This window comes from Populus trichocarpa, chromosome 5 (genome assembly GCF_000002775.5).
Source record: "Populus trichocarpa isolate Nisqually-1 chromosome 5, P.trichocarpa_v4.1, whole genome shotgun sequence".
Lineage (NCBI taxonomy): Eukaryota > Viridiplantae > Streptophyta > Magnoliopsida > Malpighiales > Salicaceae > Populus > Populus trichocarpa.
The window spans coordinates 23,220,963-23,236,111 of NC_037289.2; the positions used below are offsets into that span (position 1 = coordinate 23,220,963).

The 15,149-nt window shown below is 34.1% G+C and overlaps 1 protein-coding gene and 1 long non-coding RNA gene across 2 annotated transcripts; both read right to left on the reverse strand.

Moving 5' to 3' along the window:
• Positions 1-4,303: 4,303 nt before the first annotated feature.
• Positions 4,304-6,897, reverse strand: LOC112327543 (uncharacterized). Its single transcript, XR_002981844.2, has 3 exons — positions 6,559-6,897; positions 6,327-6,449; positions 4,304-5,132 (listed from the first exon to the last, which is right to left on the reverse strand). It is a non-coding gene; the product is annotated as an uncharacterized LOC112327543 (long non-coding RNA).
• A 5,118-nt stretch (positions 6,898-12,015) lies between these two features.
• On the reverse strand, positions 12,016-15,149 carry LOC7493937 (transcription initiation factor IIF subunit beta). The gene is made up of 6 exons (XM_002307656.4): positions 14,785-15,149; positions 14,142-14,250; positions 13,493-13,623; positions 13,336-13,410; positions 12,924-13,073; positions 12,016-12,526 (listed from the first exon to the last, which is right to left on the reverse strand). The coding sequence occupies exons 1-6, from the start codon at positions 14,983-14,985 to the stop codon at positions 12,407-12,409; spliced, it is 786 nt and encodes a 261-aa protein (XP_002307692.1). The 5' UTR covers positions 14,986-15,149; the 3' UTR covers positions 12,016-12,406.

Genomic DNA, 15,149 nt, shown 5'->3' on the forward strand with positions numbered 1-15,149 from the left:
TAGGGTGTGGTCCAAAATCGCACCACCGGCTAAGCTTACAATCCCTACCCAAGAAACCATACTTTATAATTGTTTGGTACAGCCATGTGATGCTTGCTTGAATCTTCCTTAAACTTCATTATCAGAAACTGATTAAAGATCTGTCATATGTTTTGGCTAACCATGCATGACCTCTACAGTACTTTATCACTTCAGCTAGCTAGCTCTCAACAAGGCGTGGAGAGAAGAGCAGATGTATATTAGCTTGAAAGTTAAAAAAATGCAGGAAATTATTGTTAATTGTGGTAGTCAAGTTGGCCCTGTCCTTGACCTTTCTTATATTTGCGTAATTAACTCATCTTAAATAGTAAGTACCTGCTTAATTATGAGTTTTCAAGCACGCAAGCATGCGCAGCTTCTCCTTAATGCGTGTAATTATCCAATATAATGCCCTTCTAAACTTAACTGCAAGGTAAGTTTGTGAATTAACCTTAAAAATAAGGAATAGTAGCAATAAAGATGGTTTTGAGATCCATAATGAGGCTCTAGATATTATTGACATGGACATAATTATGAAAGCAATTTGATATTATTAGTCTTGATATATGAAAGTTGATATGTTTAGTTTTAATATATGAAAATTGATATATGATAAATCTTGATTATTAAAAGAAAAATCAATGAACAAGTAATTTATTAATGTCAAAAAATTATCTCAACTCAAAAGTTTAAATTATTAAGTGAGACTCCAAGATATAATTTATATTATTTTTTAATACATTCCCTCAAGTAAAAGCTCTTCAGACTTGAAACTTGCACAAGCTCACTGTACTTGTGCTATTCATTAGTTTTAATTAGAAAAGAGAATGAAAATGATAAAATTCGAACTCGTGACTGTTTGGCCAGTAAAGCCCAAAGACATGATTTATATTATTTTCTAATAAATAATACATATTAAAAAAAAAAAACCAATAGCAATGCTTGCTTCTCAAGAAAATAAATGAGATGTTTAGGTTTGGCTCTCCACACTTAATTGAGGAAATTAATGGAAAAAATATCGTCCTCAACAATTCCATATAGTATATTTATATAGCTCAAAATTTATTTTAATTTAAACACCATGATTAAGACAATACACGAGAGCATTGAATGTCAACGAGAGTGATCATAAGCTAGATGAATGAATCTAACTATTTTCCTCACGCCATAACATCATGCTGAGCACTTTGAGGACAACGTGAAGCTTTGTGTTCCCATTAATCAATTTGCATGGACAATGTTGCCTTTGTTTCGATGATTCAATCTCTCAAATTGGTTGCTCATTTTAAGTCATCTTCAATGTCGTTCCAGCTCTGCTTGAATCTTACCATTAGCATTTGGTTACCATTCAAAAGGTCCAGAGATTCATTCCAGTTTTAAGTGTTGAATCTTTCATCTTGAAGCTTACAAAGCTGCCTCTGATTTTGCAAACACGAGTCAGTAACTGAGTCTCTGCCCCTACTTGTGAGTGGGTCATTGTTGAGTCTTTCACCCGCTCCAGGCAATTAGGCATGTTATACTGTAGAAGCAGGGACGGGATAGGGATTTTGGAAATGGGATTGCCAAAATGAGATTTAATTTTAGGGTAAATTTGAAAATAAGATAAAATAATAATGAGTTTGTTGTATTTGATTAACTTTTGGGGGGTGCAGAATGTAGATAGCCTTCGATCCAAGGGTATATTAAAAACAAATAGAAGTTTATGAGTACTGATATGAAACGTCTTTCAAAATATGGGGATTCCATAATTAAGCCCCCACCATAAAGTGCTTCTACCCTTAGATAGAAGAAGGAAAGGAAAACAACCTCAATTGTCTTTCTTTTGATAATGAGACGGGTCTTGAATTATTATACAGCTTCCACATTGACTAAATTATTATTTAGTCCCTATTTTTTTACCAATTTTGTAAGTTAGGTTTTTTTTCTTAAAAAAAAAATCATAATTTAGTTCCTTGATCAGAATCGACGGTTGATTTTTTTAAAGTATCCAAACTACCCTTTTAAAATTCTTTTTTGGTTTTATTTGTAGCGGGTAAAACTGGAAACTTTGACTAGAAGAAATTAAATTGTAATTGAAAACTAACCGAAGGACGCAATTATATAAAAAAAACTACACATAATTGAACAAAAAGTTCGAGAAGGCACGAGTGGAGACAGGAGAGAGAGCGGTGGAGGTACGATGAAACTGTAAATACAGTGAAAGTGCTTCGATCGTTTTCATCTGCAGAAGCTTATGCAAGTACCCTGTCCTGAGCCCTTGATTTATTTGCCTTAGTCCATATACCATGTCAATTCTCAAATATTCAAACAGCGTAGCATGGGCATCAATTTCTTCATCTGATATGATATTTGAACGATAGGCTACATGCACCTTGCGACTAATGAATTAAGTTCTCTCTTTTTCCATAATGTCCCATGAGAATTCAAGAGAAATCTCGATAAATTCTGCGTGTAGGTCTTTGGACACAGACCTGACATACCGATATTTTAAATCATGAATTTGACAGTCCGAATCGAGGACATGCCCTGATGAGCATACAAAATCCTGGAACAATGCTGCAGCCCCTTTGATCCCCTTTTTTTTTCCCCCAACTTTTCCTGCGAGGATGAGGGAGGGGTGGATTTTTTTCGAAAAAAATCTTCCAAGACACTGAGACCGACTAATATATTAGGTATGTCGCTATGGATAGGTTCTGTTTGCCATCATATCCTCCTTCGAGACGAAGCTAATATCACCAACTCTTGCTCTCAATGATAAAATTGCTTTTGGGGACAAAAAAACAACCACACCAGTTATGGAGTTCCATCTATCTCTTAAAGTCATGAGATTGAGATTTAGATCCAAACCAGCTACCACCCCTTGGAAAGACCCCCCTAGCCCTATGTGGGTTGGCTTTTTTCTGGTCTTCACTCTCTAGCAGATAGACGCACTAGGGCTTCTTTATTGCTTTCGTTTGGCTCTTTTGGTGCATAAAGTGATTCCACCCACCACGATATCACTATACAAGAGGTTAAGACAGAGATATTTGGTGAAAATAGTTTCACGATGCTTTTTTCAAGACACCCTACATGATTAGATAGGTTCATGTAATTTCACAGATTTGCTTGTGACATAGTCTAGTGAATTTAAATAAGTAAAGATTTTCTGTACCCAAAAAAATAATTAAAGGGGTTTGATCAATTTTTTTATTCATTGATGTCTATCGTTAATTTCTTCCTTTTTGACTGGAAATCTTTATTTATGATTACGGCAATTAGTCGTCAAAATTGACTTCCTTGCTCATTTTGCGTGGCTGTTTCCTGCTTTTCGGCTTCTGCTTAGCTTTACCTCTATAAATTGATAAATTTGTGAAACATAAAGAAAATCTTCCTGGAAAGACACCTGATAGTACTAATTAAATACCATATCAATAGAACCACATGCTGGCCTAGGCCTTATCTAGAGAATTTTATATATTTAACATCACAGACACGACCTTGATCAAGCAATCAAAAAGAAATATAAAACTCGAGTACTTCATGAACCTGTAGCTATGCCGGGTATTTAAACCAATGGTGTTGCACCAGCACGCCCCAAAAGGGGGAAAAGATGCTCTCCAGAATTCGATTCCTGCTAGAAATTATGTGCATGGGAGATGATTTGATGTAGTGCTTGGAAACCAGATATGAGAATTCAAGTTGCTTAAAGGGGATAATTGTGGAAGGCAACAAATTGTCCCCTTTTTAGCATCTGCTTCTACTGAGGAAAGGTAGGACTTGGGAAAGCAAAACCCTACTCTATATGCAACATTTCTCCTTCCAAAGTTATCAATATAATGCAACCGTATCTGTTCATCCAGATTAATCTTCATGCACCCAAGCCGCCATTCAGTTTTTTTTTTTTTTTGGTAAAGAAGTGGGTCTAAGCCCAAAAAACTAGAAAGAAAGAATCAGGTAGGTGTCTTAGCCAATGCATGCCCAACTCCATTCGGTTAGTTAAGGGTTCAGGGTTCAAGGCACTGAAGAGAATGGCCTAAAGTTCTGCGTACTTGCATTAGCTATTTGCTAATTAACCAGAGATTGCAAAGAAGAAAGTAGAGTTCACCAGCACAACTTTGCACTTTAATACACATATGTAAGCGAAACACACAATAGTTTCACCACTAATGGAGTTGCGTGATCAGTCGATTCCAATGGTTGCCAGACATCAAATAACACATGGAACATGTAAATCCCTGGATGAAACAAGATACCAAGAACCATATGGACAGTATCCACACAAATACACATGAATAAGCACAAGAGATAACTTAATGGCTTGTGTGTTTGCTTAGATCAGTCAATTCCAATGGTTGCCAGATACCTAAAGCACAAGGAACAAGCATATCCCTGGACAAAACAAAATATCATAATCTTATATCCAATAATAGCCACCAATACACAAGCCTGGTGGAATTTGACCCTGGGACTACTATCAAAACAAGAACAAAGGAATGACAATTCACAAAAAAAAATGTCATGCTTATCTTGTAGAGCAAGTGTTTTAGTATCTAAGATATATTGTGGCGTGAAACCTCAAATACTATCCTCAATCAAAACCATCTTTGACTCTCTCTCTCTCTCTTCATTTATTGCTTTTGCACTTTAAGTATCCACGTTCATGGGAGTCACAGGTCTCCATTAACATTCCCTTTAAACTGCACCATTGTGAGAAAAGGGTCCCTTAACTGGGGTACCCCAAGCCCACCATACAATAAAATGTCCAAGGTGGTGAAAGCATTCAATTGCATGCTCATTAAATTTTGAGAAGATGGTATTGGGATCTATGAGCCAAAGAAGCTACGAAAATCTTCCATAGGTGACAGAAGATTCCTAGTAGGTCATTCAGGGTCCTCATCACCGTTTGCGTGGGTGTAATAGCTAGGCAGAATCAGTGGGCAACACACCAGTGGCTATTCGCACTCGACAAGAGCCCATTTAGGGCATGAATGTTGCATTCAGCATCCACTTGATAAGGCACTTCTATGTATTCATGAAACATTTTCGATGTCAATGAGATCCGCAAGTTGTTGCGCATGAGTAGTCATATCACAGCAAAGCATGCAACTAATTAGCTATTAGAGATGTAATAACCCCTGTATAATCACACGAAAAACTTATTTAGGAATTTACTGAACATAAAAATATTTATGGTCTGCTCTAATAGTAGCATCAAGAATAAGACACATGACTCTTAAATAAATTCATTAATTATTTTAATCCTATAGGACGAAAAATGTATAACCTACTGGCATTCAAATTTTGCTTGAACTTCTGTTTTTTCCATGGTATACAATTACAGGAATCATATGCTTTTAAGTAGGTTATAGATGATAGTTTTAAAGCATGAGTACTTCACAAGCTTTACAAGCATTCCTCATACCTTCTTGCCAAATTATAGAGAAGGATATGTTCTATTGCATCAATAAAAGCCAGTTTCTCACCATTTGCTTCCATTGTATATGTAATCCATTATTGGTTTCTCCTAATTAAAATTACAGTAATGAGATTGCCCTAGACAATTGATTCCATTCAATAGCAAGACATTGTATGGAGATGAGTAATTTGAGACCTTGTATAGATCAAGGCTTAGAATGATAGAAACTTTGATGAATCACCTGAAATGCGCACAATTAATGATGATATTCGAGAAAATGATGACAGCAGCATCAAACGATTTCAAACTTGCAATGTACGTGTTCATCTAGTGGATGACTATCATAGAACTCTAATTATTTAGGTTCCTTTCATATCATGCTGACACATCATATTTTTCAACGAAAAAGAAGTTCAAACAAAGAGGTGCTTTTATGATGAAGCATCGAGTTTATGAGGGTAAATCTCAAGTTCTAAACTATTAGACTTAATACCAGGTCAGTCTGGAGATTTGAACGGAGAACGTAGCTGATTGTTTCATACATTATTAATTAAGGAATTTAGCATCTTACATTTCAAATTCTTGTTTCTTCCCCTAAATGCCTTGACCATACATTTATATGATCATATTAGGAAATAAGAATTAATACTAAAAGGGTTCTAGTATATGTTCAATTGCTAAAACATCAGCCCCTAAATTCAATAGCATGGTGCCAGTTTCTCGTTTCTCTGGCACACTTAGAACACTCAAAAGGGAAGAGCAATCTTCTCCAAAATGGGATCAATAATATTGCAATTCAAGACATTATTAATTTAGTATTGGTATTGCAATGCCCAAATATATAGGAAATGATGCCATTGTTAGGAGAAGTATTGAACCCTGCACAAATGCAACGGTTAAAAAGGGCACTTACTGAGAGTCTCTTAGGGTTTGGTTCGGAGTGGTATCCCAGTCCCACAGCACAGCAGACATCCATCCACTTACAGGCTATAGGCACAAGTCTTTCTTTGCAGCTACCAGGAACCCAGTATAGAATCTGCAATGTTAACCATCAGGAAAGAGTGACATTATGTGATCAGTAATAAACATCTCAGAATGAAGCATGTAAAAAAGACGGAGAAGAATCGAACGTCGTTGACACTCACACAACTGTATCGATCATTCTTCTAGCAACCTTAAAAAGAAGACATTGTTCTTATCTTGCTTCCACTCGCATTCACTCATCACGCGCATGATAAAGTTGATAAACGAATGATGAATTGCAGAGGAGCCTACGCGTTACCTTTCGCTTGTGGAAAAGTGAGCCACCGTTTTGGTATTTTGGAGTTGCTGTGGTTTCATGCCTCTTCACTCTTCAGTTTCCGAGGTAGTCAAAGTAAACAGTGGCCGTAGACTTAGTTTCTTAGAGGTAGGCCTTAGCCCAAATCATTTTTTTAAAATGCACCCTAACTCATACAAAAGCCAGGGCTCTTTCTGTCTTTATATCACACAACACAGGCCCAGTTTCTAATTTTTTATATAAATTCTGATAATCAAGTTCTTTTTGTTTTAAATAGAATCGGCGCAAGAGCATGATAATGATTTATCAAGTGAATTTAGATTTATCTTAAAATAATATTGTTTGAATTAAAAATAAATAAATAATATTTTTTCAAATAAAAAATAATTAATTAATTAATTAAAATTAACTTATTTAAAAAAAAATTAGTTTGACCTGGTTAACAAAATCACGGGTTAATATATTAAATTATTTAATTTGAACTAGTTTATTTTTTAAAATTCAACTGGGCTCGAGCCATACTTCAAAACACCGAATTACCATAGTAAATTTTATCAAATTTAATAATTAAGCTATCAACTTTTCTAGAACATTACTGAACAAAAAATATTCTCGCCTCCGAAGTAAAAGCGAGGAGAGCAGCAGAATAAATTGATCAGAAAACTCCCAATTCGAAAATGGGCCTCCAGGTCCAGACTAGTGGCCTCTATTATAATTTGCAAATCCAGCTAGTAATAAGTTTTGTTTTGCATTAAGAAAAAATTAAAACTGCTCAGTATATCACTGTGCAAGTTTATAGTAAAATATTGAATAGTTTTTTTTTTTTTTCATTTTTTTCATTTTTTTCTGTTTTTTTTGTTTTATTTTTTTTCTTTTTCTATGCCTTTATGGGTTTTTTTTTGCTTTTTTCTTTGTGTTTTTTTTTTTAATTAATTTTTTTTGTTTAATTTAGTTTGTTAATGTTAATTTTTTTATTTAGTTATCAGATTTTCATGACACGGATCCCGGGTTTGACGGGTTAACCTGGTTTGATGAGTTAACTTGAATTTTTTTTTTTGCTTTTTTTCTTTTTAATTAATAACATATACTAAAATTGTTCAGTGTTTCACTGTGCAGTCCACCGTGAAATGCTAAGCTTTTTTTTAATTCTTTTTTTGTGTTTTTTTAATTCTTTTTTTGTTTAATTTAGTTTGTTAATGTTAATTTTTTTTTTTAGTTATCAAACTTTCATGACACGGATCCCGGGTTTGACGGGTTAACCTGGTTTGACGAGTTAACACGGAATATTTTTTTTGCTTTTTTTCTTTTTAATTAATTTTTTTTCGTTTAGTTTAGTTTTTTAATGTTAAATTTCTTTCTATTTAATTATCAGACTTTCATGACACGTATCCCGGGCTTGACGTGTTAACCCGTCAATTTGTTTTTATATTTAGTTATCAAACTTTCATGACACGAATCCCAGATTTGACGGGTTAACCCAGTTAATTCAGATTCTTTTCTTTTTCTTCATTAGTTTTTTTTTCATGTTGGTTTTTTTTTCTTTGTTTTTTTTAATTAATCTATTTAATTATCACACTTTTATGACACGACCTTGCAGCTAGACTTACATTCAAGGCTTTTGGGTCCGGTGTTGCAGCCAGACTCACTTAAACTTGAGTCATGTAAGTTTAATATTATTATTAATATTATAAATATTACTCTTGGGTCAAGCGTTGCAACTAAACTAAAGGCTTTTGGGCATATCTTTGCAGAAAGACCTAACACTCTTAGATCTTAGCATTTTTTGATATTTTTTATGCAAGAAAAAAATTTTAACCCGTGGCGCGTGTCTTTGTTTTTTTTTTTCTCTTTTCCTTTTTAAGTCTTTTACTGTGGATTACACAGTACAATCCACAGTGAAAAAACTGATGCCTTTAGTTTTTTTTGTCTTTTTTTTAATTATTTTTTTTAATTTAGTTTCTTAATATTAAATTTTTTCTATTTAATTATCAGACTTTCATGACATAGATCTCAGGTTTGACGGGTTAACCCAATTTATTCAGATTTTTTTTCTTTTTCTTGATTAGTTTTTTTTCTTCCTGTAGGTTTTTTTTTCTCTTTGCTTTTTCCTTTTTAATTAATCTTTTTTTAAATTTATTTCATTAATAATAAATCTTTTTTCTATTTAGTTATCACATTTTCATGACACGAATTCCAGGTTTGACATGTTAACCTGATTTGACGGGTTAACCTAGTTGATTCATATTTTTTTTCTTTTTTCTTATTAGTTTTGTTCTTCCGATTTCATCTTTTAATATTATATGCAGTCCACAGTGAAAAGGCTGAAACCTTTAGTTTTTGTTTTTGCTTTTTTTTATGTCTTTCACTGTGGACTGCACAGTGCAGTCCACGATGAAAAGGATGATGCCTTTTTTTTTAATTAATTTTTTTATTTAGTTTGTTGATATTAAATTTTTTTCTATTTAGTTATCAGACTTTTATGACACAGATCTCAGGTTTGACGGGTTAACCCAGTTAATTTAGATTTTTTTTTCTTTTTCTTCATTAGTTTTTTTCTTCATATAAGTTTTTTTTTCTTTTATTGTTTCTTTTTATTTAATATTTTTTTATTTAATTTAGTTCATCAATATTAAATTTTTTTCTATTTAGTTATCGACTGATGCTTTTAGTTTTTTTTTTCTTTTTGCTTTTTTGTTGTTTTTATGTCTTTAACTGTACACTGCATACTGAGTCCACAGTGAAAAGGCTAATGCCATTTTGTTTGGTTTTTTCCTTTTTAATTAATTTTTTTCGTTTAATTTAGTTATCAAACTTTCATGACACGGATCCCGGGTTTGACGAGTTAACCTGATTTGACGTGTTAGCCCAGTTAATTTTGTGTTAACCTGTCAATTTTTTTTTCTATTTAGTTATCAAACTTTCACGACACGAATCCAAAGTTTGACGGGTTAACCCAGTTAATTCAGATTTTTTTCTTTTTCTTCATTAATTTTTTTCTTCCTTTTGGTTGTTTTTCTTTGTTTTTTTCTTTTTAATTAATCTATTTAATTACACACTTTTATGACACGACCTTACAGCCAGATCCACATCCAAGACTATTGGGTCTGGTATTGCAGTCAGACCCACTTAAACTTGGGTCATGCAAGTTTAATGTTATTATTAATATTATAAATATTACTCTTGGGTCAGGCGTTGCAACCACACCTAAGACTCTTGGGTGTAGCTTTGCAAAATGACCTAATACTTTTAGATTTTAACTTTTTTTGATATTTTTTATGCAAAAACCATTGACCCACGGCATCGCGCGGGTCATGTAACTAGTAAGAGTCTAAAAACCATTTGGGTATTGGATTAGAGTCTACAGTACTATAATATAGGCTGGTTTTATGCGTAGTTGCCCAGCCCCGCCTCCCAGCCCTACTTGTCGGTTGATTTAAAAAAGGGTTTTTTTTTTCATTGTGATTTTAAAGTATTTTTTTACTTTAAGTATATTAAAATAATTTATTTTTATTTTTTACTTCAACAAATCAAAATTAAAAAAAATACTAAAAAATATCAATTTAATATTTTTTAAAGCCAAAAACACTTTTAAAAAGCACTTAAGAGCTGAAACGTAAATTGTGTCAAATACACTATATACATGATTAAATTTCTAATAAAATATTGATTTGATAAAATTTATTACCAAACTAAATTTTTAGTAGTGAATTGATAGGCCCAACCAAACATAATCGAATCAAGATTAAAAAATCAAAGAAAAAAAACAAAATGAATTTTTTTAGTAAATAATATGAAGGAAACTGCGGACAACAAACTATGCTTCTATTTCTAGAGAGAGACGCTGTTCGGCACTACTGTAATCAATCCATACCGCAGGCAAACATTGTATTTCAAGTTTCAACTTACACGCCATCCGAATAATATTTTACATGTTGCTTCAGCAAAGATTATGAAACTATGAACAACGGTAATGGGTTTTTATTAACCAGACAGATAAAATGTGATCTCCGCCGATTGAATTTCACGATCATGGTGTTGAAGCACCCTCAGCATACTCTGAAGCCTGTTACTTCCAAGAGAGACATCCCCACCCTCTAGAGAGATGGGGGAGAAACATCACAGCCAAGAAGCAAGTTATGAATTCCTTAGAAATGCTGATTTTGTCACTGCATCAGCATATGTATTAAGATGTGTTCATATGATATAGAATTAGTCTTGACTCGTTAAGTTAGCTCAGTGCACATAAGCCCTTGATATACCAGGTTCAACCATACCAAGCTGACAAGGTTTCGAACCCCAGCCCTACATGAGGCCGGCCCTCTCTATTGTGGGCTTCTAATTTCAGCCAAGAGCCCAGGGGGATTTCAGCAAAAGACCCCAGCCCGCCTAGTACAAAACAGATTCCACCTCTCCTCTCTCAACGCCATTTTCTATCTTGTTTTCTTAACTGCAGTTAAAGCCTATTTAAAGGACAAACTACTTGCCCTTGATTGGCTGGTTATGTGTCTAGCCAGGGTATTTTAGGCATGAAAATATATCTAAATAACTTTTGTTTAAAAGCACATTAAAATTATCATAAAAAAATTAAAAAAACATTAATTTAATACTTTTTTAATCTAAAACAACTTTTAAAAAGCACTCAAACACGATTTCAAACACAAAAACAATCTGTAATTGAACACCCAGTTGCATCATCAGGAAGCTTCCTCCCTCTTATTTTTTATTTAGTCCGTGAAGTTCAACACGACTAACTAATTAACACTCATAGTTTTAAAATCATTTAAAGGGTGACCCCAAGCGAAATTTTGTCCCCCATTATTAAGTGATGCAAAAACCAGGAAATTTTTCTCTGACAAAATCGGATATCTACAGGCAAGAAAAGAACTTAATGAAAATAACATGAACAAGAGAAAATAAATGATCCGGAAGCTCAATAAGTTACACCAGCTGCCATGTCTGCAACGATTATTGCGTTCTAACTTCTTTTCATGCAACACAGCATTACTCGTTTTCTTAGCATCCAGTCCTCATTCGTAATAGCTTAACAATTTCGATTAGGAATTCAAACACAGGAACACCCTAACTGGACATTCACAGTGATGCTGGTTAGTGAAGAAGAAATTTACTGGAGAATCAATGCTACAAAAGAGAGATGGATTTGGCAACCAGCTGAACTCAGGCCCACAACAAGCCATCACCAGAGGAGGCAAAAGTCATAAATGACTTTGCTCTACAGTAACACACCTGCAAACTTTAGAAACTTTCTATCTTTCTGAAGGGACTTTCTTTAATTAAGTTTAACCCACAATAAGGAGAATGGAAATAATCTCTCAACAAAGTATGCTTCTATTGCTAGAGAATTAAATATGCAGTCCAGCACTATTTCTATTTCAGGATACACGCCATCCAAATCAAATTTTACAAGTTACTTCAGCAAAAATTATGAAACTATGGAACATAGTAAAGGGTTCTTATTAACCAACCTGATAAAATTGAACCTATGTAAGTCTCCCCCGATTGGATTTCACAATCATGATGTTGAGGCACCTTAAGCACAGTATTTCCAAGTAAGACACTCCCACCCTCCAGCCCAATTTTTTTCTTTTTCCTTTTTTTTTTTTTTTTTGGTCTCCTTCCATAAAGGTTTGCTACTGACCTATATCTGTCAGGAGAAAAATGGTAAAGTTTTAACCATACAAATATAGATGAGAAGATTAATCAGCACCTGTATCCTCAACAGTTTTCTTATATTCTGGCTTAAGTTCATAAGTTCCTTGGTTTGTTCCCCGCTTATTGTACACACAGAGCTCATTCAGTATCTCTTTCAAGAATTGCTGCATTCAGAGAAAACACCACAGAAATTTCACACATGAATACCCCAGAGCAATATAATGGTATAAATAAACAGAGCCAATTTGACAATCATCCTTCTAGAAACAAAACATATAAGAAAAGGGATTATCATATCTATATAAGCATTAGGTAACAATGATGAAAACATAGGAGCTAACATCTATCATGGTCCACAGTTCACACAGATCAACTAATCAGGTACAACCATATAATTTATGAACCATGATTTAACACTTATTTTAGGAAGTCTACCAGCCAACAAGCATCGGTAAAGGAAATGGCATTAGCAAGCATATATTCTGAAGAGCTGTTACCACATCAGAACTTTTTATCAGTAACACCTCTGTTATATAATAGCAAAGAATAGAAAAGGCATACCGCAGGTTGATCTGTTTCTTGAACAAGCTGCTTTAAGGCCCAATTTGGTTGTCTTTCAAATAACTTGAACATGATATCTTCCAATTCCCCACGATCCCTCCTGGTTCTCTTAACGTCTGATTGTTTAACTGGTTGTGGTCTCTTCTTATCCTACTCGTATAAAATAGAAATAAAGATTACAAATTTTTATTCTTAAGGGCAGAAAGAATGGATCTTTGGCTAATAGCACCACATTATTCTTGACAGAAAAAGTGCTACCAGAGGAAAGCACTACTAGGAAAGTATACACATTATCTTTTCCCATTACTAAGGAGCAGTATTGTTCATAACTCCATCGTTTAAAGCCAAATAAAAGAGAACTAATTTATGAACATCCTAATATCAACATGTCCAATGGGGAAAGAAAATATACCTTGGAGCTAGATGAAATCAAGCCAACCATTCCAGGCATGGGCCTCATGTGAACTCCACGGTCATTATTAATCACCTTTAAAAGCAACCAAGGAATCAAAACTTCTGTTATATCCAGGTGATTAAATAGCAAAGTAAACAACAATCTAATCCTCTACCTGTATCTGCCTAATCTTAACCATAGATTTCTTCGTCCTTTCACGGCACAATTTATGATACTCCTCAATGTTCTGCTCATGGGGCTTCATATCAAATTTATGTTCCACTTTCCCTTCCATGGCGACCTTCCCTATAAATAATTGAAAAGATTTTGCAAATAGTAGAAATCCAAAACAAGTAACTAATATTAGTGTACAAAGAAAAGTAAATATCAGTGCAGAGCATACTATCATGGATTAGATCAAAAACATGTAGATTGCATCTGTTTGAAACATCCAAATTGCATATTCATGAGTAATGAACAAGTGCCTTCAGGAGTATGATGCTCATATACAATAAACATGCATACTCGTGAATGAGAAGTCCCTTATTTATATTTCTGCAAGTTGCAATGTTCGACATCAATCTTCATGTCAAGTATTGTACTTGAGTCAATAATAACAAATGACAGGAGACAGATAATTATTGAAATTGAGTTGAATCATAAAGAATTGAAAATACAAACATCCACAAAAACCAATAAAGGGCCAGCGAGATCCTCAAGAATTGTTTGAATCATGACTCACCAATCAAAAGAATCACAAAAATTTCTTCCACAAAAAAAAATAATGTGAAAAATCATCCAGTAGATACAAACTGGATCCTCACCTTGAGGTGTCTCGGAAAAGACGCACATAGGAACAAAGTCTTTAAACATATTCAAAGAATAACTCTTCGGTACATTCCCAGCCTCGGTGCGAGCCATCTCCATAGTGAACTGATTACCATTTGGAATCATGTAAGAGAGATGAAATGATGAATTACAAAGACAACATATCAAGCAGCCAGATAAAAACTATATGCTGTTTTTAGTTAGATACTCTCTTTTAAAATCATTACAAGCTATTTCGGCCTCAAGAATCCACATATATACAATCATCTGATTTAAATTCCCAGATAAAAAGTACAGATTGAATTTTGCAATCAATGCCTAACAATACAGATGACTACTGAGATAAAGCATCTTATAAATGCAAATTTAAGCGCACCAACCAATCATCAGCTGATTGAACTATTGAACGCTTCATGATAAATTATAGGTCATATAGTTTAAGCGCTACCTTAAAAAAAATCATTACACAAATTCCATTACAGCTTTAGTATCCTCGGATTTATAATTTGCTCAACTCAACTGATATAAGTAAGAATAGTTCACTGACTAAAATAAACTAGGGTTAGAGAGTTAAACGATGAAACCCTAATTATTAAAAAAAGTCAAACATTGAGCGCAAATTGAGAAGACGAAGAGTACCTGAAGAGCAGAGGGATCGTCAGATTGGAGAGGATCGAGGGAGAGAACGACTTTAGCGAGAGGGGCAGAATCTGAAGAAGAAGGGGAGGTATGAGTTTTCCATGACTTCGCAACCACTACTGGACACTTCATCAACCAAACAGATTTATCTGCCTTTGATGTTTCTAAATTAGCGCTGCTACTGCTGTTATCTTCTTCCATCTCTCTGCTTGATGTTTTTTTGCTCGAATTTTGTTTTCAGTTTTTTTGAGATTTTTACTGCTTTGCTTCCCAGTCTTGTCTCGTCTTCTATTCTCAAGTCTTCTCTATTGACGCTGTTGTTTTGAGAGGTGAACCGAGGACACTTTCCTTGAACCGGATTCGAA

Coding starts and splice junctions, on each gene's coding strand:
- LOC7493937 (XM_002307656.4), bottom strand. CDS start 14,985: ATGGAAGAAGATAACAGCAGTAGCAGCGCTAATTTAGAAACATCAAAG. Junction 13,411..13,492: donor TTAAGATTAGGCAGATACAG/GTAGAGGATTAG, acceptor TTGCTTTTAAAG/GTGATTAATAATGACCGTGG. Junction 12,527..12,923: donor AAGAAACAGATCAACCTGCG/GTATGCCTTTTC, acceptor CTCTGAATGCAG/CAATTCTTGAAAGAGATACT.